This window comes from Lampetra fluviatilis, chromosome 62, assembly GCF_964198595.1.
Source record: "Lampetra fluviatilis chromosome 62, kcLamFluv1.1, whole genome shotgun sequence".
Taxonomy (NCBI): domain Eukaryota; kingdom Metazoa; phylum Chordata; class Hyperoartia; order Petromyzontiformes; family Petromyzontidae; genus Lampetra; species Lampetra fluviatilis.
Genome location: NC_136336.1, coordinates 7,263,684 through 7,291,560, shown reverse-complemented (window position 1 = coordinate 7,291,560; position 27,877 = coordinate 7,263,684). Strand labels below are relative to the sequence as shown.

Genomic DNA, 27,877 nt, shown 5'->3' with positions numbered 1-27,877 from the left:
AAAGGTCCCTTGTGTAGCCGATCACAGACTGCTGCGGCAAGCGCTGCGAGTGAGCGGCACTTGTAAAGGCTGGGACGGTGCACGAGGGGGTGGGTGGCCAGCACCACGCCCAGCCACCTTTGTCTCCCCAGTGGCGATGTTTACACATCACACCAGGTACTCTTTTGAGGCTGAGTCGACCGAGAGGAGGCCCAGGACCGGTTCAGATCATCGTCACTGGGTGTTGGCCGTGAGCGGGAATCGAACTCGGGCTGCCGGGTTCGAAGCGCAGCGTAGCGCTACCCGCTACACTACCGCTCCCCACACACAGACACACACACAGACACACACACAGACACACACACAGACACACACACACACAAACACAACAAAAACAGCCGCCATTCACCGCTAAGAGGTGGTGACGTCACCACGGTGCCTGTGAGGCCGGGTGCACTTTGAGGCACACGCACAGACACAGGCACAGACACACACACGCACAGACACACACACACGCAGACACGCAAAGACACACAGACACACACACACACACGCGCAGACACACAAAGACACACACGCACAGACACACACGCGCAAACACACAAAGACACAGACGCGTGCGTGCGCTCACCGGACTTTGTCGAGGAGGCGTGTGTACGCCTGCAGCTCGCGCGTCACCAGCGCCAAGAGGTGCGCGTCATCCGCCGTCAGCTCCATCGGCGGCACTCGCCCCTCGAAGAACTTCACCACAAACACGCCGGCGCTGCGCACGGCACGGGCGACGCACGCACGCACACGCACGCACGCACACACGCACGCACACACGCACGCACACAGCGGGACAGCGGGAGGGGGGGGGGGCGCAAGGGACGGTGGTGGGGGTGGTGGGCCAGGTCACATGTCAGAGACGCCGAGCCGGGTACCTCGAGCTAGGCGAGTAGGTGGTCTCGGCCCGGCCGTAGATGACCGAGGCGCGTTCAAATCGGGATCTACGCACCGCTCCTCATTGGGCTCAACTCCCGCGACCGTTAACCCCGTGATGAGCGTCACTCTCAGCGGCAAGGAAGGTGGGCAAAGTGCACCGACTGTGCGGAACGGAGGTCTCTTGAAAGGGACCTCGCAGGTAGTTCTACGATACATGCTTCCGTGGGGCGTACGAATTAACTCACCCGCTCAGAATCAGAGTATGTGTTTATGCTGGAGGAAATCCGATGAGCTATTAAGCTCTTTTTCACAGATGTCCACCGGCTCGTCCACTCGACCACGCACCCAGCCAGCTGACATTTCAAAAGCAACGTGGCCACAAATGATAGCTCAACGAAGTGCGTTGTCATCATCGTGTGGAAATTTATAGCGGCAGCCAAACTCTAAACGCGTGATGTTGATTCTAAATGTAAAGGGGGAAAAAACGGAGGACCCGGAGAAAAACCCACGCGGCCACGGGGAGAGAGAGAAACACGCAAACTCCAAATATACAGCAGGAATCAGGGGTCGGGATCGAACTCACGACCTCCTGTACACCAGGCGCGGTAGTTAACATCTCCTCGCCACCGCAATGATGATGAGAGAGAGACACGCAAACTCCAAATATACAGCAGGCGTCAGGGGTCGGGATCGAACCCACGACCTCCTGCACACCAGGCGAGGTAGTTAACATTTCCTCGCCACCGTGATGATGATGATGAGAGAGAGAGACACGCAAACTCCAAATAAACAGCAGCAGGCGTCAGGGGTCGGGATCGAACCCACGACCTCCTGCGTACCAGGCGAGCTGGTCAACATCTCGCCATTGTCACACTCCCGCAGCCCCGCCCGGCGTGCCGCACCGGTTCACGAAGTTGCCCAGGTTGTTGAGCAGCTCGGCGTTGTGCGTCAGCAGGAAGTCGGCCCAGCTGAAGGTGCTGTCCTGGCTCTCGGGACGCAGGTGCAGCAGGTAGAAGCGCCACGCGTCCGCCGGGATGCCCGTGTCGCGCGCCTGGTCGCCAAACACGCCGACGCCGCGGCTCTTGGAGAACTTGCCGTCCTCGTAGTTCAGGTACTCTGCGGCAGGGCGGCGAGCAAAGACAAAGGTCCCCCGCGTAGCCTCAACAGACCGTTGGGGCCAAGTGCTGTCAGAAGCGACGTGCCCATCACAAATGCCGGCTCGACGAAGCGGCGGCCCGTCCCCGTCGCGTGCAACAAGTTTACAGCGGCGGCCAAACTCCGTCAACGCACGACGGCCAAACTCCGTCAACGCACGACGGCCAAACACCGTCAACGCACGGCGGCGATCCTCGACGTGGAGGCAGAAAAACCAGAGGACGCGGAGAAAAATCCACGCGGCCACGGCAGCCAGGGACGCAGTTCCAGCTCTCCGATTGAGAAGGGCGGTAGGCAGAGGTCGCAAACGGGTTTTGATTCCTTACCCGTACCCGGCCGCACCAGGGTCGCAAATGGGTACCCGTACCCGGCCGGGTACGGGTAGCCGGGTATCGGGTAGGGTACGGGTATCGGGTACCCGGTTGCGACCTCTGGCGGTAGGGGAGCGGGGAAGGATGGCGGTGATGGTGGGGGGTGGGGGGGGGCGGGGGGCGGGGGGGGGGGTTACCGGTGGCGATGAGCGAGTTGACGAGCGTGAAGTTCTGGTCGGCGCCGATCAGCGAGCAGGGGAAGACGACGCTGTGGAAGGGGACGTTGTCCTTGGCCATGAAGTTGTAGAGCGTCACCTGCAAGGCGGCCGAGGGGGGGAGCGGTGACACCGCAGCGGATGTCAACTCCCTCGCCCCGTGTGCAGGAGGAGGTCGTGGGTTCAATACCGACCACCGACCACTGACTCTATTTTGCGCGTCTCTCTCTCCGCCGTGGTCACGTGGATTTTTTCCCCGGTCCTCGCTACCGCGTCCTGCCACCCCCCCTACCCCCCCACCCACCCCATGCCCCCCCACCCACCCCATGCCCCCCCCCCACCACCCCCCCCCCCACGCCTCGCTCACCTCGTCGGGGTTTTTCCACCAGCGCTCCCAGTGCGGCGTGTAGTTGGCCGTGATGGAGAGGTATCCGATGGGCGCGTCGAACCACACGTAGAACACCTGCAGCGCGGCCGGCAACGGTGGCGGCAAGGTGGGTACAGCCCGTGATGGCGCGGTGCGGGGGTGGGCGGTTAGGAGGTACGGGGGGGGGGTAGGGGAAACGGGGACATCATAAACACACAAAAACACTTTATTACGACTAAAACTTGTCTTTGTGTTACATAGTCAAGTGTAGGGTTAGAGGGATAGAGGTCGTGTTAGGACGAGCGCTAGAAACATGACTGAGTCAGGGAGTAAGGTTATGGGATATCGATGAGATTTGGAGATAGAGGCCGGGGGAGGATTTGGTTCTGTGGAGGGGTAGCGAGAGAGGGGGGTGGGGGGGGGAGTCAGGTGCAGGGTACACTAGCGGGTGGCCACCCCCCCCACACGCAACCCACCCCCCCACCTTGTCAGTGAAGCCCTGCAGGGGCAGGCACCGGCGTGCCCCACTTGAGGTCGCGGGTGATGCAGCGCGGCTTGAGGCCGTCGCGCACCCACGAGCGCGTGATGAGACGTGCGTTCGCCGTCCAGTCCCCGCCCGCCCACGACGCCACCAGCCACGACTGCAGCGGAGACTCCAGCTGCCGGGGGGGGGCGGGGAGGGAGCGGGGGGGAGGGAGGGGGAGGGAGGAGAAGACGCAGACCGCCCACGGTGACGCGGGACTCGTCGTGGTCTGGACGGCAAGAGGACGGAGAGTAAAGTTCAGGGATGATACTGATGGTTTTTTCGGTAAAGTCACGTAGGTAACATTTTTTTTTTTTATCACGACGTTTCGGGTGCAACGCAAGCGTCCTTCTTCAGGTGGGGACAACGTAGCGAAAGCGCAACCGCTTAGGTGGTGCGCCCAAAACGTCGTTATTTAATTTATTTAAAAAATTTGACCTACGTGACTTTACCAAAAAAAACAAAGAGTATGAATCCTTGCAGTCACGAAAACTTCAAATCTAGAACTCAGGGATGATACTGATGGGAGGGGGGGGAGCGGGCGGGAGTGAGGGGGGGAGGGAGGGAGGGGGGGAGAGAGGGAGGGGGGGGAGAGAGGGAGGGGGAAGGGAGGAAGGGAGGGAGGGGAGGGGGTGAGGGAGGGGTGATGAGGGGGGAGCGAGGGAGGGAGGGGGGAGGGAGGGGGTCACCTTGGGGAGGTTGAGGAAGAGGTGCTCGGATGACTGCACCACCGGCGTGTCCCTGCAGATCTTGCACTGCGGGTTCTGGCGGACCGAGGGGAGACCGCCGTTACACGCGGGGCCAGGCACTCACTCGCACTCACTCACTCACACTCACTCACTCACACTCACTCACTCACTCACACTCACTCGCTCACTCACACTCACTCGCACGCACTCACTCACTCGCACTCACTCACTCGCTCACTCACACTCACTCACTCACACTCACTCACTCACACTCACTCACTCACACTCACTCACTCACACTCACTCACTCGCACTCACTCACTCGCACTCACTCACACTCGCTCACTCACTCACACTCACTCACTCGCTCGCACTCACTCACTCACACTCACTCACTCACTCACACTCACTCACTCACACTCACTCACTCACACTCACTCACTCGCACTCACTCACTCGCACTCACTCACACTCGCTCACTCACTCACACTCACTCACTCACTCGCACTCACTCACTCACACTCACTCACTCACACTCACTCACTCACACTCACTCACTCACTCACACTCACTCACTCACTCACACTCACTCACTCGCTCGCACTCACTCACTCACACTCACTCACACTCACTCGCACTCACTCACTCACTCACACTCACTCACTCGCTCGCACTCACTCGCACTCACTCACTCGCACTCACTCACTCGCTCGCACTCACTCACTCGCTCGCACTCACTCACTCACACTCACTCACTCACACTCACTCACTCACACTCACTCACTCACACTCACTCACTCACACTCACTCACTCACACTCACTCACTCACACTCACTCACTCACACTCACTCACTCACTCACACTCACTCACTCACTCACACTCACTCACTCGCTCGCACTCACTCACTCACACTCACTCACTCACACTCACTCACTCACTCACACTCACTCACTCACTCACTCACACTCACTCGCACTCACTCACTCACACTCACTCACTCACTCACTCACTCACTCACACTCACTCGCACTCACTCACTCACACTCACTCACTCGCACTCACTCACTCACACTCACTCACTCGCTCGCACTCACTCGCACTCACTCACTCGCTCGCACTCACTCGCACTCACTCACACTCACTCACTCGCTCAACACTCACTCACTCACTCACTCACTCACTCGCACTCACTCACTCGCACTCACTCACTCGCTCGCACTCACTCGCACTCACTCACACTCACTCACTCGCTCACACTCACTCACTCACTCACTCACTCACTCGCACTCACTCACTCACACTCACTCACTCGCTTCGCACTCACTCGCACTCACTCACTCGCTCACACTCACTCACTCACTCACTCACTCACTCGCACTCACTCACTCACACTCACTCACTCGCTCACACTCACTCACTCACTCACTCACTCGCACTCACTCACTCACACTCACTCACTCGCTCGCACTCACTCGCACTCACTCACTCGCACTCACTCACTCACACTCACTCGCACTCACTCACTCACACTCACTCACTCGCACTCACTCACTCGCACTCACTCACTCGCACTCACTCACTCACTCACTCACTCACACTCACTCGCACTCACTCACTCACACTCACTCACTCGCACTCACTCACTCACACTCACTCACTCGCTCACACTCACTCACTCACTCACTCACTCACTCGCACTCACTCACTCACACTCACTCACTCGCTCGCACTCACTCGCACTCACTCACTCGCTCGCACTCACTCACTCACACTCACTCACTCACTCACACTCACTCACTCACTCACTCACACTCACTCGCACTCACTCACTCACACTCACTCACTCACTCACTCACTCACACTCACTCGCACTCACTCACTCACACTCACTCACTCGCACTCACTCACTCGCACTCACTCACTCGCACTCACTCACTCACACTCACTCACTCACTCACTCACTCACACTCACTCGCACTCACTCACTCACACTCACTCACTCGCACTCACTCACTCACACTCACTCACTCGCTCGCACTCACTCGCACTCACTCACTCGCTCGCACTCACTCACTCGCTCACACTCACTCACTCGCACTCACTCACTCGCACTCACTCACTCGCACTCACTCACTCGCACTCACTCACTCGCACTCACTCACTCGCACTCACTCACTCACACTCACTCACTCGCACTCACTCACTCACTCGCACTCACTCACTCGCACTCACTCACTCGCACTCACTCACTCGCACTCACTCACTCGCACTCACTCACTCACACTCACTCGCTCGCACTCACTCACTCACTCGCACTCACTCACTCACACTCACTCGCTCGTACTCACTCACTCACACTCACTCACTCGCACTCACTCACTCACTCACACTCACTCGCACTCACTCACTCACACTCACTCACTCGCTCGCACTCACTCACTCACTCGCACTCACTCGCTCACACTCACTCACTCACTCGCACTCACTCGCTCGCTCGTACTCACTCACTCACTCGCACTCACTCACTCGCACTCACTCACTCGCACTCACTCGCTCACACTCACTCACTCACTCGCACTCACTCACTCGCTCGCACTCACTCACTCACTCGCACTCACTCGCTCACACTCACTCACTCACTCGCACTCACTCGCTCGCTCGTACTCACTCACTCACTCGCACTCACTCACTCGCACTCACTCACTCGCACTCACTCGCTCACACTCACTCACTCACTCGCACTCACTCGCTCGCACTCGCTCGCTCGTACTCACTCACTCGCTCGCACTCACTCGCACTCACTCACTCGCTCGCACTCACTCACTCACTCGCACTCACTCGCTCACACTCACTCACTCACTCGCACTCACTCGCTCGCTCGTACTCACTCACTCACTCGCACTCACTCACTCGCACTCACTCACTCGCACTCACTCGCTCACACTCACTCACTCACTCGCACTCACTCACTCACTCGCACTCACTCACTCGCACTCACTCACTCACTCACACTCACTCACTCGCACTCACTCACTCACTCGCACTCACTCACTCGCACTCACTCGCTCACACTCACTCACTCGCTCGCACTCACTCACTCACTCGCACTCACTCACTCGCACTCACTCACTCGCACTCACTCGCTCACACTCACTCACTCACTCGCACTCACTCACTCACTCGCACTCACTCACTCGCACTCACTCACTCACTCACACTCACTCACTCGCACTCACTCACTCACTCGCACTCACTCACTCGCACTCACTCACTCGCTCACACTCACTCACTCGCACTCACTCGCTCGCACTCACTCACTCGCACTCACTCACTCGCACTCACTCACTCGCACTCACTCACTCACTCGCACTCACTCGCTCACACTCACTCACTCACACTCACTCACTCGCACTCACTCACTCACTCACACTCACTCACTCGCACTCACTCACTCACTCGCACTCACTCACTCACTCGCACTCACTCGCTCACACTCACTCACTCACACTCACTCACTCGCACTCACTCACTCACTCACACTCACTCACTCGCACTCACTCACTCGCACTCACTCACTCACTCACACTCACTCACTCGCACTCACTCGCACTCACTCACTCACTCGCACTCACTCACTCACTCACACTCACTCACTCGCACTCACTCGCACTCACTCACTCACTCACTCACTCACACTCACTCACTCGCACTCACTCACTCGCACTCACTCACTCACTCACACTCACTCACTCGCACTCACTCGCACTCACTCACTCACTCGCACTCACTCACTCACTCACACTCACTCACTCGCACTCACTCGCACTCACTCACTCACTCACTCACTCACACTCACTCACTCGCACTCACTCACTCGCACTCACTCACTCACTCACACTCACTCACTCGCACTCACTCGCACTCACTCACTCGCTCGTACTCACTCACTCACTCACACTCACTCACTCGCACTCACTCACTCGCACTCACTCACTCGCACTCACTCGCACTCACTCACTCACTCGCTCGCACTCACTCGCACTCACTCACTCGCTCGCACTCACTCGCACTCACTCACTCACTCGCACTCACTCACTCGCACTCACTCACTCGCACTCACTCACTCGCACTCACTCGCACTCACTCACTCACTCGCTCGCACTCACTCGCACTCACTCACTCACTCGCACTCACTCGCACTCGCTCACTCGCACTCACTCACTCGCTCGTACTCACTCACTCGCTCGCACTCACTCACTCACTCGCACTCACTCACTCACTCGCACTCACTCACTCGCACTCACTCACTCGCACTCACTCGCACTCACTCACTCACTCGCTCGCACTCACTCACTCGCACTCACTCACTCGCACTCACTCACTCGCACTCACTCACTCGCACTCACTCACTCGCACTCACTCACTCACTCGCACTCACTCACTCGCACTCACTCACTCGCACTCACTCACTCGCACTCACTCACTCACTCGCACTCACTCACTCACTCGCACTCACTCGCACTCACTCACTCACTCACTCGCTCGTACTCACTCACTCACTCGCACTCACTCACTCGCACTCACTCACTCACTCGCACTCACTCGCACTCACTCACTCACTCACTCACTCACTCACTCGCTCGTACTCACTCACTCACTCGCACTCACTCACTCGCACTCACTCACTCACTCGCACTCACTCGCACTCACTCACTCACTCGCACTCACTCGTACTCACTCACTCACTCACTCACTCACTCACTCGCTCGTACTCACTCACTCACTCACTCGCACTCACTCACTCGCACTCACTCACTCACTCGCACTCACTCGCACTCACTCACTCACTCGCACTCACTCGCACTCACTCACTCACTCACTCGCTCGTACTCACTCACTCACTCACTCGCACTCACTCACTCACTCGCACTCACTCGCACTCACTCACTCGCACTCACTCACTCGCACTCACTCGCACTCACTCACTCACTCGCACTCACTCACTCACTCACTCGCACTCACTCACTCGCACTCACTCACTCACTCGCACTCACTCGCACTCACTCACTCGCACTCACTCACTCGCACTCACTCGCACTCACTCACTCACTCGCACTCACTCGCACTCACTCACTCACTCACTCGCTCGCACTCACTCACTCACTCGCACTCACTCACTCGCACTCACTCACTCGCACTCACTCGCACTCACTCACTCGCTCGCACTCACTCACTCGCACTCACTCGCACTCACTCACTCACTCACTCGCTCGTACTCACTCACTCGCACTCACTCACTCGCTCACACTCACTCACTCACTCGCTCACACTCACTCACTCACACTCACTCACTCACACTCACTCACACTCACTCACTCACTCGCACTCACTCACTCACTCGCACTCACTCACTCGCTCGCACTCACTCACTCACTCGCACTCACTCACACTCACTCACTCGCACTCACTCGCTCGCACTCACTCACTCACTCGCACTCACTCACTCACTCGCACTCACTCGCACTCACTCACTCACTCGCACTCACTCACTCGCTCGCACTCACTCGCACTCACTCACTCGCTCGCACTCACTCACTCACTCGCACTCACTCGCTCACACTCACTCACTCACTCGCACTCACTCGCACTCACTCACTCACTCGCACTCACTCACTCGCACTCACTCACTCGCACTCACTCACTCACTCACACTCACTCACTCGCACTCACTCGCACTCACTCACTCACTCGCACTCACTCGCTCGCTCGCACTCACTCACTCGCTCGTACTCACTCACTCACTCGCTCGCACTCACTCGCACTCACTCACTCACTCGCACTCACTCACTCGCACTCACTCGCACTCACTCACTCACTCGCACTCACTCACTCGCTCGCACTCACTCGCACTCACTCACTCACTCACTCACTCACTCGCACTCACTCGCACTCACTCACTCACTCGCACTCACTCACTCGCACTCACTCACTCGCACTCACTCACTCACTCACACTCACTCACTCGCACTCACTCGCACTCACTCACTCACTCGCACTCACTCGCTCGCTCGCACTCACTCACTCGCTCGTACTCACTCACTCACTCACTCGCACTCACTCACTCACTCGCACTCACTCACTCGCACTCACTCACTCACTCGCTCGTACTCACTCACTCACTCGCACTCACTCACTCGCACTCACTCACTCACTCGCTCGCACTCACTCACTCACTCACTCGCACTCACTCACTCGCTCGTACTCACTCGCACTCACTCACTCACTCGCACTCACTCACTCGCACTCACTCACTCGCACTCACTCACTCACTCGCACTCACTCACTCGCACTCACTCACTCGCTCGCACTCACTCGCACTCACTCACTCGCTCGCTCGCACTCACTCGCACTCACTCACTCACACTCACTCACTCGCACTCACTCACTCGCACTCACTCACTCGCACTCACTCGCACTCACTCGCACTCACTCGCACTCACTCGCACTCACTCGCACTCACTCACTCACTCACACTCACTCGCTCGTACTCACTCACTCACTCACACTCACTCACTCGCACTCACTCACTCGCACTCACTCGCTCGCTCGCACTCGCTCGCACTCACTCACTCGCACTCACTCGCTCGCTCGCACTCGCTCGCACTCACTCACTCACTCGCACTCACTCACTCACTCGCTCGTACTCACTCACTCACTCGCACTCACTCACTCACTCGCTCGCACTCACTCACTCACTCGCACTCACTCACTCACTCGCTCGCACTCACTCACTCACTCGCTCGCACTCACTCACTCACTCGCTCGCACTCACACACTCACTCACTCGCACTCACTCACTCACTCGCTCGTACTCACTCACTCACTCGCACTCACTCACTCACTCGCACTCACTCACTCGCTCGCACTCACTCACTCACTCGCTCGACTCACTCACTCACTCACTCGCACTCACTCACTCACTCGCTCGTACTCACTCACTCACTCGCACTCACTCACTCGCTCGCACTCACTCACTCGCACTCACTCACTCACTCACTCGCACTCACTCACTCACTCGCACTCACTCACTCGCACTCACTCACTCACTCGCTCGCACTCACTCACTCGCACTCACTCACTCACTCACTCGCACTCACTCACTCACTCGCTCGTACTCACTCACTCGCTCGCACTCACTCGCACTCACTCACTCGCACTCACTCACTCACTCACTCGCACTCACTCACTCACTCGCTCGTACTCACTCACTCGCTCGCACTCACTCACTCACTCGCTCGCACTCACTCACTCGCACTCACTCACTCACTCACTCGCACTCACTCACTCACTCGCTCGTACTCACTCACTCGCTCGTACTCACTCACTCGCTCGTACTCACTCACTCGCTCGTACTCACTCACTCGCACTCACTCGCACTCACTCACTCGCTCGCACTCACTCGCTCGCACTCACTCACTCGCTCGTACTCACTCACTCACTCGCACTCACTCACTCGCTCGCACTCACTCGCTCGCACTCACTCACTCGCTCGTACTCACTCACTCACTCGCTCGTACTCACTCACTCGCTCGTACTCACTCACTCGCTCGTACTCACTCACTCGCTCGTACTCACTCACTCACTCACTCGCACTCACTCACTCGCTCGTACTCACTCACTCGCTCGTACTCACTCACTCACTCGCTCGTACTCACTCACTCGCTCGTACTCACTCACTCGCTCGTACTCACTCACTCACTCACTCGCACTCACTCACTCGCTCGTACTCACTCACTCGCTCGTACTCACTCACTCACTCACTCGCACTCACTCACTCGCTCGTACTCACTCACTCGCTCGTACTCACTCACTCACTCACTCGCACTCACTCACTCGCTCGTACTCACTCACTCACTCGCTCGTACTCACTCACTCGCTCGTACTCACTCACTCGCTCGTACTCACTCACTCACTCACTCGCACTCACTCACTCGCTCGTACTCACTCACTCGCTCGTACTCACTCACTCACTCGCTCGTACTCACTCACTCGCTCGTACTCACTCACTCGCTCGTACTCACTCACTCGCACTCACTCACTCACTCGCTCGTACTCACTCACTCGCACTCACTCACTCACTCACTCGCACTCACTCACTCACTCGCACTCACTCACTCGCTCGTACTCACTCACTCGCTCGTACTCACTCACTCGCTCGTACTCACTCACTCGCTCGTACTCACTCACTCACTCACTCGCACTCACTCACTCACTCGCACTCACTCACTCGCTCGTACTCACTCACTCACTCGTACTCACTCACTCGCTCGTACTCACTCACTCGCTCGTACTCACTCACTCGCTCGTACTCACTCACTCGCTCGTACTCACTCACTCACTCACTCGCACTCACTCACTCGCACTCACTCACTCGCTCGTACTCACTCACTCGCTCGTACTCACTCACTCGCTCGTACTCACTCACTCACTCGCACTCACTCGCACTCACTCACTCGCACTCACTCACTCGCTCGTACTCACTCACTCGCTCGTACTCACTCACTCGCTCGTACTCACTCACTCGCTCGTACTCACTCACTCACTCGCACTCACTCGCACTCACTCACTCGCTCGTACTCACTCACTCACTCGCACTCACTCGCTCGTACTCACTCACTCGCTCGTACTCACTCACTCACTCGCACTCACTCGCACTCACTCACTCACTCGCACTCACTCACTCGCTCGCACTCACTCGCACTCACTCACTCGCTCGCACTCACTCACTCACTCACTCGCTCGTACTCACTCACTCGCTCGCACTCACTCACTCACTCGCACTCACTCACTCGCACTCACTCGCTCGTACTCACTCACTCGCTCGTACTCACTCACTCACTCGCACTCACTCGCACTCACTCACTCGCTCGCACTCACTCGCACTCACTCACTCGCTCGCACTCACTCGCTCACACTCACTCACTCGCACTCGCACTCACTCGCACTCACTCACTCACTCGCACTCACTCGCTCACACTCACTCACTCGCACTCGCACTCACTCGCACTCACTCACTCACTCGCACTCACTCGCACTCACTCACTCACTCGCACTCACTCGCTCACACTCACTCACTCGCACTCGCACTCACTCGCACTCACTCACTCACTCGCACTCACTCGCTCACACTCACTCACTCACACTCACTCACTCGCACTCACTCACTCACTCACTCACTCACACTCACTCACTCGCACTCGCACTCACTCGCACTCACTCACTCACTCACACTCACTCACTCACACTCACTCACTCGCACTCACTCACTCACTCACACTCACTCACTCGCACTCACTCACTCGCACTCACTCACTCACTCACACTCACTCACTCGCACTCACTCGCACTCACTCACTCACTCGCACTCACTCACTCACTCGCACTCACTCGCACTCACTCACTCACTCGCACTCACTCGCTCACACTCACTCACTCGCACTCGCACTCACTCGCACTCACTCACTCACTCGCACTCACTCGCTCACACTCACTCACTCACACTCACTCACTCGCACTCACTCACTCACTCACTCACTCACACTCACTCACTCGCACTCGCACTCACTCGCACTCACTCACTCACTCACACTCACTCACTCACACTCACTCACTCGCACTCACTCACTCACTCACACTCACTCACTCGCACTCACTCACTCGCACTCACTCACTCACTCACACTCACTCACTCGCACTCACTCGCACTCACTCACTCACTCGCACTCACTCACTCGCTCGTACTCACTCACTCACTCGCTCGTACTCACTCACTCACTCGCACTCACTCGCACTCACTCACTCACTCACACTCACTCACTCACACTCACTCACTCGCACTCACTCACTCACTCACACTCACTCACTCGCACTCACTCACTCGCACTCACTCACTCACTCACACTCACTCACTCGCACTCACTCGCACTCACTCACTCACTCGCACTCATTCACTCGCTCGTACTCACTCACTCGCTCACACTCACTCACTCGCACTCACTCACTCACTCGCTCGTACTCACTCACTCACTCGCACTCACTCACTCGCACTCACTCACTCACTCGCACTCACTCGCACTCACTCGCACTCACTCGCTCGCACTCACTCGCACTCACTCACTCGCTCGCACTCACTCGCACTCACTCACTCACTCACTCGCTCGCACTCACTCACTCGCTCGCACTCACTCGCACTCACTCACTCGCTCGCACTCACTCACTCGCACTCACTCACTCACTCGCACTCACTCGCACTCACTCACTCGCTCGCACTCACTCGCACTCACTCGCACTCACTCGCTCGCACTCACTCGCACTCACTCACTCACTCGCACTCACTCGCACTCACTCACTCACTCGCACTCACTCGCACTCACTCGCACTCACTCGCTCGCACTCACTCGCACTCACTCACTCGCTCGCACTCACTCGCACTCACTCACTCACTCACTCGCACTCACTCACTCACTCACTCGCACTCACTCACTCGCTCGCACTCACTCGCACTCACTCACTCACTCGCACTCACTCACTCGCACTCACTCACTCACTCGCACTCACTCGCACTCACTCACTCGCTCGTACTCACTCACTCACTCACACTCACTCACTCGCACTCACTCACTCACTCGCACTCACTCACTCGCACTCACTCGCACTCACTCACTCACTCGCACTCACTCACTCACTCGCACTCACTCACTCGCACTCACTCGCACTCACTCACTCGCTCGTACTCACTCACTCACTCACACTCACTCACTCGCACTCACTCACTCACTCGCACTCACTCACTCGCACTCACTCGCTCGCTCGCACTCACTCACTCGCACTCACTCGCACTCACTCACTCACTCACACTCACTCACTCGCACTCACTCACTCACTCGCACTCACTCACTCGCACTCACTCGCTCGCTCGCACTCACTCACTCGCACTCATTCGCACGCCCCCCCACACCCCACCCCCCACCCCCCACGCCCCACCCCCCACGCCCCACCCCCCAGGCCCCCACCACCCCCACGCCCCATCCCCCCCCCACGCCCCAACCCCCACGCCCCACCCCCCAGGCCCCCACCACCCCCCCCCCCACGCCCCACCCCCCAGGCCCCCACCACCCCCCCCACCCCCCACCCCCCAGGCCCCCCCCCCCCCGCGCACCTTGAGCTCGACGGCGTTGATGAGTCGCCCACACTTGTCGCACTGGTCTCCGCGCGCGTCCCCGTAGCCGCACAGGGGGCAGGTGCCCTCGACGAAGCGGTCGGCCAGGAAGCGGGCGCAGCGCTCGCAGCGCAGCTGCTCCACCGTGTCGGTGAGCAGGAAGCCGTGCTCACGCACGCGCCAGAAGATGTCCTGCGCAATCCTGCAGTGGGGGGGGAGGGGCGGGGTGGGGGGAGGGAGGGAATATTGGAGTGGGAGGTGCAGAGAGGGGGGCGATGAGCAGTTGGGGTGAACATAGTGTGTGTAGCAGGCGTCGCAGGCCGCGTGTAAGCGTGCAGGGGAGGGGGAGAGGGAGCTGAAGAGTGAAACGCAGCGGAGGTGAGGGACAGAATGAAGGGAGTCGGGTGTGAGAGGTGCTAGGAGGTAAGCGAAGAGGTGTAAGTTGCTACGAGGCGTTGCTACGAGGCGTTGCTACGAGGCGTTGCTACGAGGCGTTGCTACGAGGCGTTGCTACGAGGCGTTGCTACGAGGCGTTGCCACGAGGCGTTGCCACGAGGAGTCGCTACGAGGCGTCGCTACGAGGCGTCGCCACGAGGCGTCGCCACGAGGCGTTGCCACGAGGCGTTGCCACGAGGCGTTGCTACGAGGCGTTGCTACGAGGCGTTGCTACGAGGCGTTGCTACGAGGCGTTGCCACGAGGCGTTGCTACGAGGCATCGCTACGAGGAGTCGCTACGAGGCGTCGCTACGAGGCGTCGCTACGAGGCGTCGCTACGAGGCGTCGCTACGAGGCGTCGCTACGAGGCGTCGCTACGAGGCGTCGCTACGAGGCGTCGCTACGAGGCGTCGCTACGAGGCGTCGCTACGAGGCGTCGCTACGAGGCATCGCTACGAGGCGTCGCTACGAGGTGTCGCTACGAGGCATCGGTACGAGGCGTCGCTACGAGGCGTCGCTACGAGGCGTCGCTACGAGGCGTCGCTACGAGGCGTCGCTACGAGGAGTTGCTATGAGACGTTGCTACGAGGCGCGGCGTCGTGTTGGGGGTGAGGGGCGGACGCCGCGCGACGACCCACTCGGTCTGCAGCGCCGTGGTCGTCCGGCCGAAGTAGTCGAAGGAGATGCCGAACCATCGGTAGACGTCGGCGTGCAGCGTGTGGTACTTGTCGCAGATCTCCCGCGGGCTCAGGCCCTCCTCCACGGCCTTGGTCTCGGTGGCCGTGCCGTACTCGTCCGTGCCGCACACGTACAGCGTGTTGCGGCCGCGCAGGCGGCAGTACCTGGTCGCGCCCGGCAGCGCCAACCGGCAGCGCCAACGTCGGCGCAGAACTCTTATAAGTATTATGATCGTGATAATGGTGATCGTCATCGTCGTTGTCGTCGTCGTCGTCATGATCAACATCATCGCCATCATCGTCATCACCATCATTGTCGTCATCTTCAACATCATTGTCGTCATCATCATCATCATTATTGTCGTCATCGTCATCACCATTATTGTCGTCATCATCAACATCATTGTCGTCATCATCATCAACATCATCGCCATCATCGTCATCACCATTATTGTCGTCATCATCAACATCATTGTCGTCATCATCAACATCATTGTCGTCATCATCATCATCATTATTGTCGTCATCGCCATCATCATCAGTTTAACACGTATGCTTTGGCGAACAACTTCTCCACAAATCTGTCTGTCGCCTGATGAACCTAGTTGTAATCACTGGCGAAACGTCGTACCCAGATTGTAAATGTTGTGGATTTGGTCTCCAACACACCGGTGGTGCTGTACTATACACTACACTACTATACACTACACTATACACTACACTATACACTACACTATACACTACACTATACACTGCATTATACACTAGTGCTGTACCAGTGACGAATTGGCCACGTTCTGTTTACGTGACAAACCTTACTAGTTGGCTGTGTCGGGTGGTGGCGGGTTTAACGACACTTTTATAATTACGCAATCTAACCCAAAACAAACCTAGATTATGGATCATCATCATCGTCATTATCATCACCATCGTCAACACCATCATCATTATCACCATCATCAGCATCATAAATTCGGGGGTATTACGGTCACAGCTATTATTATGTAGTTTCTTTTTAATCTGTAATTGTGGAACGCTTTGATGTTAAAACTTCTAAACACAACTGTTTTATTGCCAGAAAGGGTAAAACCTATTCTTATCTTTTGATACTGGCAAGGGAGGTCCCATGATGCGCTTTGATGTTGCCTGCCAACCGATTCGCCCCCTTTGACAAAGAGCTTCATGGTTCGTCGGATTTCTCCAGGGCGAATGTTCGGATGCCGGAAGGTCACCGTGCAAAGACGTCGGCGCTCAGCACGCAGCCGATGATGTTGCCGAGGTGCGGCACGTTGTTGACGTACGGCAGAGCGCTCGTGATCAGAATGTTCTTCTCGCCCTTTTGCGGCAGACTGGGGAACACACAAAGGCAAAGGTCACCCGTGTAGCCTCCCACGGACCGTAGGGGCAAGTGATGTTAGCGAGCAGCACCTATGAAGGCCGCAGAGACAAACTCAGGTGAGGATCACAAAGATCAAAGGTCACCCGCGTAGCCTGTAACAGGCTGTGAAGGTCGGCACGGCACACGACACTCGCACACATTAACAACCGGCATTCGCCAATAAGTGGCGGTGACGTCACAACGGCGCTTGTGCCGGGCTAGGTGCACGTTAAGGCCACGTGAAGTGTCGAACCCCCGCCGGCAGGAGGTCACAGGGCAGACCCAGGTGCCATGGATCGACACACACACACACTCACATACACACTGACACACTGACACACTCACATACTCACAAAAGACAGAGATTGCCGTATAGCCTTTCCAGACTGTTCGGCAAGTGCTGTTACCGAGTAGCACCTATGAAGGCCAGAACATCACACGAGGGGGTGGGTGACCAACACCACGCCCGGCCGCCTTTGTCTCCCTAGTGGCGATGTTTACACATCGCACCAGGTACTCATTTGAGGCTGAGTCGACCTAGGGGAGGCCCGGGACCGGTTCAGATAATCGTCACTGGTGTTGGCCGTGAGCGGGAATCGAACCCGGGTCACCAGGTTCATAGCGCAGCGTAGCGCTCACCGCTACACTACCGCTCCCCATAACACACACATACACAAACTCTCACACACACATACTGACACACACATACACACACTCACATACTGACACACACACACACACTCACACACTCACACACACACACACACATACTGACACACACATACACACACTCACTGACACACACATACACACACTCACATACTGACACACACACACACATACACACACTCACACACACTCACACACTCACACACACTCACACACAAACGCTATTCCAGTGGTAATCGCCCAGCACGCTCTCGCGACGCCGTCTTGCGCTCACACGGGGTGAGTGACGACCCGCGGTTTGGGCAGCCCTGCGTAGCCCTGCAGGAACGTCTCCCTCGCCCGGCTCGCCTCCTCCTCACTCACATCCTGCGGCGCCTCCGGGGGGGGGGGCCCCTTCCTGGGGCAAGGGGGGGGCCACCTTGCCCCGACCCTGCGGCTCCTACGCCCCGCACACAGACGAAGATGCCCCCGTTCGCGAGTTGCACTCGTGTGTGTGTGTGTGTGTACGTCGGAGATTCTCTCGCGCCGTACGTCGCCACGACCGCGCCAATCGGAGGTGCGGGGGAAGGACAAGAACACGAAATGCAAAAAGCAGTTTAACTCGAGGGCTTTCGCGACCAGCCAACTAGTGAGGTTTGTCACGTAAACAGAACGTGACAATTCGTCACTTGTACAGCACCACCGGTTGTGTGTTGGAGAGCCAAGCCACAACATTGACAATCTGAGTCCTCGGTAAATGTTGTGGATCTGCTCTCCAACACTCAACCGGTGTGCTGTACTAGTAACGAATTGGCACGTTCTGTTTATGTAACAAACCTTACTAATTGGCTGTGTCGAGTGGTGGCGGGTTTAACGACACATTTTTATTTACGCAATCTAACCCAACATAACCTCTATTATGGACAAAAAGCAGTTCTTAAGAAATAAATTTTCAATCTGGAAAATTAATTTCTTAAGGCCCAAGAGGGCCAACACCACGTCCAGCCGCCTTTGTCTCCCCAGTGCTGATGTTTACACACCGCACCAGGAACGAATTAAAGGCTGAGTTCACCTAGGGGAGGCCCGGAACAGCTTCAGATATTCATCACCGATCTCGGCCGTGAGCGGGAATCAGACTCGGGTCGCCAGCTCCACATCGCAGTGTGTGTGTGGAGCTTTACACCACCGCTCCCCCCCCCAAAGTTGAACCAAAACTTAATTCTAGATTTGAAGCTTTCGTGACTGCAAGGATTCATACTCTTAGTTTTTTCAGTAAAGTCACCTGATGATGGAGACTTGTGTTGCCTCCGAAACGTCGTGATTTTTATTACTTTATTTTTATTAATTAAATTTTTTACCTACGTGACTTTACCCAAAAAACTAAGAGTTTGAACCATAACACACTACAAGTGCTGCCATCTGTCAAACTGCACTGATCAGCACGGTGAAATATGGTCAACAGACCCCTCCCAACCCACCCCACACATCCCCCCCGCCCCCCCCAACTCCCAACTCCAATAACACATTCGTCCCGGAGTAAATGTTCATAAACCCCCGTGGTCTATATTCATACTCTTAGGTTTTTTCGGTAAAGTCACGTAGGTAAAAAAATTTAATTAATAAAAGTAAAATAAAAATAAAAATCACGACGTTTCGGAGGCAACACAAGCTTCCGTCTTCAGGTGGAACCGTCACAGCACGATTGCTGTATCAAGTGAGAGAAATTCCAAGAAACATTATTTGTATATATACTGGTTGAGGGTGGGAGGAGCCAAGGTAGGCACCTGGATATTATTTTTGTGAGGTTCGGTGCGGCTAAAGCACGCTGTTAGGAATGAGCCTTTGTTGTGTAAACTAGGTGTTATGTAGAGATGATGCGGCTGAAATCGCTGCCAGGAAATGAGTCTTTGTTGTGTGGAATGTTTGACTGAGCCTATTGTTATGTAGACCCGTGGTCTAACTCATGCCGTTCCGACCCCATGTGACGGCAAACTCTAAACCGGCGCTCCGACCGGCGCGTGACTTTTAAATCTCGGCAGTAGCCCACCCACCGTCGGCTGATTCACCGCAGCTTTTCCGAGGCGCAGGACGTGCCCAGGCGCCGGCGGCGAGGGCCGCTGCCGCGGGCGCTTCGAGATCCAGTCGGCGCAAGCGGCCGCAAGCGACCCGGAGTCGAACTTCCGCGCGGCGACGTCGGAGGTCTCCCGCAGGCGTGGGTGCGACGTGACAGCGTGAAACCACGCCCGCAGCCTCGTCACCGAGTCCGCTTGCTCCGCTGGGGGAACACGACGATGGGGGTCAGGCCTTTACGGGGAGGCGGTCGCGTTGGTCGTGAGGCCGGGGAGATGGGTTCCACTCCCGACCCGGGCGGCCTTTCTGTGTTGGTGTGTGTATGCTGCGTGCGTGTGTGCGTGTTGAACGTCTTTCGCACCGGAGCGTGAGTGTGGAGTTGGTATGTTCTCTCCCCCTGTTCTGCAGTGTGTGTCAGAGTGTATGAGAGTGAGCGTGAGTGTGTGTGTGTAGAGTTTGTATTCTCTCACTCTGTTCTGCAGTCTGAGTGTGTGAGAGTGTATGAAAGTGAGCGTGAGTGTGTATAGGAGTTTGTATTCTCTCACTCTGTTCTGCAGTGTGTGAGAGTGTATGAGAGTGAGCGTGAGTGTGTATAGGAGTTTGTATTCTCTCACTCTGTTCTGCAGTGTGTGAGAGTGTATGAGAGTGAGCGTGAGTGTGTATAGGAGTTTGTATTCTCTCACTCTGTTCTGCAGTGTGTGAGAGTGTATGAGAGTGAGCGTGAGTGTGTGTGAACAGTTTGTATTCTCTTCCCCTGCTCAGCATGGTTTTGGCTCCGGTTACCTCTCATAGCTAAATAAACAATGTAACTGGTAATTGGCCAAACAACACCGCCAATGTTGAAGAAAATACCTGTGATTACTCAATTACAACTGCTTTTGTGCGTTAACTTGCCGTCCTTCCCCCCGCACCCCCGATTAGCGCGGTTGGCCACGTTCGGTGCGAAAGAGATTGAACGAGGCGGAGTGAACGTAGGTGCGGTGCAGCTGCCGGCGTCAGCGTGAGTGGCGTGGCCTGACCTAGCGGAAGGACGCGATCGCTCAACACGGGGAAGAGCGTCGACCAGAAGACAAGATCGGCCAGGCTGGGCTTCGTCTGCACACGCACAACGGAAACACACGCAGGAGAAACAAACGCACGTCCCCATGAGCAAGCGCGCACACACACACGTGTGAACACAGCGACAAAGACACACACACACACGTGTGTATTCAGCAACAAAGACACACACACACATGTGAATACAGCGACAGAGACACACACATGTGAACACAGCGACAAAGTCACACACACATGTGAACACAGCGACAAAGACACACACATGTGAACACAGCGACAAAGTCACACACACATGTGAACACAACGACAAAGACACACACATGTGAACACAGCGACAGAGACACACACACATGTGAACACAGCGACAAAGTCACACACATGTGAACACAGCGACAGAGACACACACATGTGAACACAGCGACAAAGACACACACACATGTGAACACAGCGACAAAGTCACACACACATGTAAACACAACGACAGAGACACACACACATGTAAACACAACGACAGAGACACACACACATGTGAACACAGCGACAAAGACACACACACATGTGAACACAGCGACAGAGACACACACACATGTGAACACAGCGACAAAGACACACACACATGTGAACACAGCGACAAAGACACACACACATGTAAACACAACGACAAAGACACACACACATGTGAACACAGCGACAAAGTCACACACATGTGAACACAGCGACAGAGACACACACACATGTGAACACAACGACAGAGACACACACACATGTAAACACAACGACAAAGACACACACACATGTGAACACAGCGACAAAGACACACACACATGTGAACACAGCGACAAAGTCACACACATGTGAACACAGCGACAGAGACACACACACATGTGAACACAGCGACAAAGACACACACACATGTAAACACAACGACAAAGACACACACACATGTGAACACAGCGACAGAGACACACACACATGTAAACACAGCGACAGAGACACACACACATGTAAACACAACGACAGAGACACACACACATGTAAACACAACGACAGAGTCACACACACATGTGAACACAGCGACAAAGTCACACACACATGTGAACACAGCGACAAAGACACACACACATGTGAACACAGCGACAGAGACACACACACATGTGAACACAACGACAAAGACACACACACATGTGAACACAGCGACAAAGACACACACACATGTAAACACAGCGACAGAGACACACACACATGTAAACACAACGACAAAGACACACACACATGTGAACACAGCGACAAAGACACACACACATGTGAACACAGCGACAAAGACACACACACATGTAAACACAGCGACAAAGACACACACATGTGAACACAGCGACAAAGTCACACACACATGTGAACACAGCGACAGAGACACACACACATGTGAACACAGCGACAAAGTCACACACACATGTGAACACAGCGACAAAGACACACACACATGTGAACACAGCGACAAAGACACACACACATGTGAACACAGCGACAAAGACACACACACATGTGAACACAGCGACAAAGACACACACACATGTGAACACAGCGACAAAGACACACACACATGTGAACACAGCGACAAAGACACACACACATGTGAACACAGCGACAGAGACACACACACATGTGAACACAGCGACAAAGTCACACACACATGTGAACACAGCGACAGAGACACACACACATGTAAACACAGCGACAGAGACACACACACATGTAAACACAGCGACAGAGACACACACACATGTGAACACAGCGACAGAGACACACACACATGTAAACACAGCGACAAAGACACACACACATGTGAACACAGCGACAGAGACACACACACATGTAAACACAACGACAAAGACACACACACATGTGAACACAACGACAGAGACACACACACATGTAAACACAGCGACAGAGACACACACACATGTAAACACAACGACAAAGACACACACACATGTGAACACAACGACAAAGACACACACACATGTGAACACAGCGACAGAGACACACACACATGTGAACACAACGACAAAGACACACACACATGTGAACACAGCGACAGACACACACACATGTGAACACAGCGACAGACACACACACATGTGAACACAGCGACAGACACACACACATGTGAACACAACGACAAAGACACACACACATGTGAACACAACGACAAAGACACACACACATGTGAACACAGCGACAAAGACACACACACATGTGAACACAGCGACAGACACACACACATGGGGGGAGGAGCCAGGGTGAACACACCCCTTAACCAGTATATATACTGGTCGGGTCTCTTGTGACTTCTCTCTTTACTTGATACAGCTATCGTGCTGTGACGGTTCTACCTGAAGACGGAGGCTTGTGTTGCCTCCGAAACGTCGTGATTTTTTATTTGATTTCTATTATTACTTCCATTAATTTGTATTTATATTTATTTTTTACCTACGTGACTTTACCGAAAAAACCTAAGAGTATGAATCCTTGCAGTCACGAAAGCTTCAAATCTAGAATCGCCGCTACGGTGACAAAGGCGACCGGGCGTGGTGCCGGCGACCCACCCCCCCCTCGCGCGCCGTGTCGGCCTTCATAGAGGTGCCGCTCGCTAACGGGGGCTACATGGGGGATCTTTGCTGTCATTGGTTTGCCGTCTGCACGTGCACTCCGCACCCCCAAGAGAAAGTCTCCCTCGCTTGAGCGGAGCGCGCCGTCCATCTGGCGCAGACGATCCATCGCGGCCTCCTGTGCGCCGGCCAGCTCGGCGCCGGTGCGGTCCTTCGCCAGCGTCACGTGCAGCAGCGCCAGCACCGCCGGCTGCGGGCACGCGAGCACGCACGCACACACACACACACACACACACGCACGCACGCACGGTGAAGTTCAGCCTTCTAGCACCATCGGTAGCAATCGTATCGGTTCGGCACCCCGCGTACAAATCTCTCGCGGTGAAATATGAAAGTCGAGCCGCGCGCCTGCAGACGTGCCCTTTACAAAGCAAGATTGAAAACTCGTGTTTTGGGAACTGCTGTTTGCATTTGGTTTGTTGTCCTTCCCCCCGCACCTCCGATTAGCGCGAATGGCTACGTAGGGTACGAAAGAAGTTCAACATACGTACTACACTTTACACACCAGTACTATACACTACACTGCTATACACTACACATACTACACTATACACTACACTACTATAAACTATACACTACACATACTACACTATGCACTACACTATACACTACACATACTACACTATACACACCAGTACTATACACTACACATACTACACTCTACACTACTATACACTACACACTACACTACTATACACTACACATACTACACTCTACACTACTATACACTACACACTACACTACAATACACTACACATACTACACTATACACTACACACTACGTACGTGCCCCGCTGGTGCCTTACAATGGCCGCCCCTCGACGCATCGTGGACGCGCGCCATGTGCAGTTTCAACGTCCGCGCGTTGCCCCACCGACGCCGTTGTGGCTGGAAGTGATCCGGATTCAACGGTCGCTTTCCGTGACGTTTCTGGGATGGATGATCCATTCGAGAAACACGACCGTCTACGGATCGATCACCGATCGACGAGCCGACCACGCACCAGGCGTGAGCGACTGCGAGTTCACGACGTCCGAGCTCGACGGCAGCGGCGATGATGACGCGAGCACAGCCGCGGACTAGACAACAGCGGCCTAGGTTGCCGAATCACCCCGGGAACGATCTCATGAGATCTCGGAATCACCCCGGCAACGCAACCCATCTGATGAGATCTTGGAATCGCCCCGGGAACGCAACCGATCTGATGAGATCTTGGAATCGCCCCGGGAATGCAACCGATCTGATGAGATCTTGGAATCACCCCGGCAACGCAACCCATCTGATGAGATCTTGGAATCGCCCCGGGAACGCAACCGATCTGATGAGATCTTGGAATCACCCCGGCAACGCAACCCATCTGATGAGATCTTGGAATCGCCCCAGGAACGCAACCGATCTGATGAGATCTCGGAAGCAAATCAGGGCTGAGACTGGATGGTGCTCGGATGGACAACCGCCGCGCATGACGGGCGATTTTACAGGGCAGCAGTGGGCAGCGCAGTGCACTTGTGTTCTCCATCTATGGCTCCTCGGCCTCCACGAACCTGCGCTGACCAGCCTGATGTACACGGTCAAATAACGAACGACCCATTCATCCAGCAGTGGATGGACAAACAGGGCTGTACACCCGCGTGTGAAAGAGATCGAGGTCAGAGTTCAATCACGTGCAACAAATCTCGCTCACCTCCAGCTCGGCGTGCTCCCACTCCAGACACTGATCGGTCTCCGTGCCCAGCTCCTGCCCAGAGCTCTCGAACATGTACCTGTGGAAAATAAAACCACGCAGACACACACAGAATAAAATAAACAAGGAAGAAGAATCAAGGCTATGCGTGTATTACGCAACTCGTTCCAACGCACGTTTGTCCTCGCAGGTATTTAACCCCTTTCCCGTTCCGATGACGTACGTGTTCGTACGTGTACGTCATCGGATCGAAACCGGGAGAAAAATAAAAACGTAATCGGTACCGAGGCTCCCACAAGTCCATACGGGAGGGCGCGTGACACAGTTTGGCGCCAGCTATCGTAGAGCAGAGGTCGCAAATGGGTTTTGATTCCTTACCCGCACCCGTACCTGGCCGCACCAGGGTCGCAAACGGGTACCCGTACCCGACCGTACCCGTACCCTACCCGTACCCGGCCGGGTACGGGTAGGGTACGGGTATCGGGTACCCGATTGCGACCTCTGGGATGAAGCCATGTTGCAGGCGCGGGTGGGTTGATTCTAGGAACTTGAATTGTGAGAAGAGACAAGACGTTGGGAAATGAGTGACAAACGGTGACTCACCAGTGACTCACGGCCTACCCGTACCCGGCCGCACCAGGTCGCAAACGGGTACCCGTACCTGGCCAGGTACGGGTAGGGTACGGGCACGGCCGTGTATGGGTACCCGTTTGCGACCCTGGTGCGGCCGGGTACGGGTACGGGTACCCGTTTGCGACCCTGGTGCGACCGGGTACGGGTAAGGAATCAAAACCCGTTTGCGACCCTGGTGCGGCCGGGTACGGGTAAGGAATCAAAACCCGTTTGCGACCTCTGCTACAAAAGCCAACGTCCCTCATCTGGCGCGCAGGTGCGAGGCGGCGAGGCGGCGGGGGTGACCTGTCTCGCCGCACCTGCAGATGGCGTTGGTCGAGAAGAGCACCGCGCCGCTGGGCAGCTGAAGGGCGGGCAGCTTGGACCAGGAGGGTAGCGCAGGCGGCCACACTGAGGGTGGGGGGACAGAGGGAGACCAACAGCAGTAGAGGCAGGAGCTACGTGAGGACGGTGATCACCAGTAAAGGCGAGACCAACGTTACATTCAACCGGCGACAGTTGTTACTTATCGATTAACAGAACTATCCGTCGATGATGATGAATGTTGAACTCGTTTCGCACCGGACGTAGGCCAAAACCACACAGCCGCTTGGTAGCGACTGGCAGAATTGAAATAAAAGAATGTTCCATCTGTGGAGCACGGAGTCAAGAATGAGAGAAGTGGAAGGTTTCGTTAAAACTTCCTCGTCCACCCGCGAGAGCACGGGGAGAGGACATCAGCAGCAGTCAGACAAACATCAGCAGCAGTCAAACATCAGCAGCAGCATCAGTCAGACATCAGCAGCAGCATCAGTCAGACATCAGCAGCAGCATCAGTCAGACATCAGCAGCAGCATCAGTCAGACATCAGCAGCAGCATCAGTCAGACATCAGCAGAAACTAGACACAGGAGCAGCAGCACAGCGGGTTGTCCCCGGAACCCCCACCTCTCCCAGCCACACGTGGACCCACTGAGAGAGACACGGCTGTCCCTAGGGTCGACTCAGCCTCGAATGAGTTACCTTGTGCGACGTGAAAACATCGCCGCTAGGGAGACAAAGGCGGCCGGGCGTGCTTATATTTGATTGCCCGCCGGGTTGCCAACGAGTAGCAGCTGCCAGAGGTGTGGACTCGAGTCATGTGACTTGGACTCGAGTCAGACTCGAGTCATGAATTTGATGACTTGCGACTCGACTTGGACTTGCATAACAATGACTTTGTCCCACCTATGAGATGTGGACTCGAGTCATGTGACTTGGACT

General features: G+C 55.8%; 1 protein-coding gene across 1 annotated transcript in view; it reads right to left on the bottom strand.

Annotated features, from left to right (window-relative positions):
- Positions 1-587: 587 nt before the first annotated feature.
- Positions 588-27,877, bottom strand: part of MARS1 (methionyl-tRNA synthetase 1) — a 29,139-nt gene continuing 1,849 nt past the window's right edge. The window contains 17 exon segments of the mRNA XM_078881709.1: positions 588-742; positions 1,806-2,019; positions 2,567-2,684; positions 2,952-3,047; positions 3,436-3,462; positions 3,464-3,610; positions 4,164-4,238; positions 15,384-15,585; positions 16,457-16,660; positions 17,728-17,844; positions 18,817-18,929; positions 18,931-18,981; positions 20,588-20,796; positions 21,611-21,686; positions 24,366-24,509; positions 26,004-26,082; positions 26,936-27,026. Coding sequence (XP_078737835.1) covers positions 607-742; positions 1,806-2,019; positions 2,567-2,684; positions 2,952-3,047; positions 3,436-3,462; positions 3,464-3,610; positions 4,164-4,238; positions 15,384-15,585; positions 16,457-16,660; positions 17,728-17,844; positions 18,817-18,929; positions 18,931-18,981; positions 20,588-20,796; positions 21,611-21,686; positions 24,366-24,509; positions 26,004-26,082; positions 26,936-27,026 — 2,099 coding nt within the window. The 3' untranslated portion in view covers positions 588-606.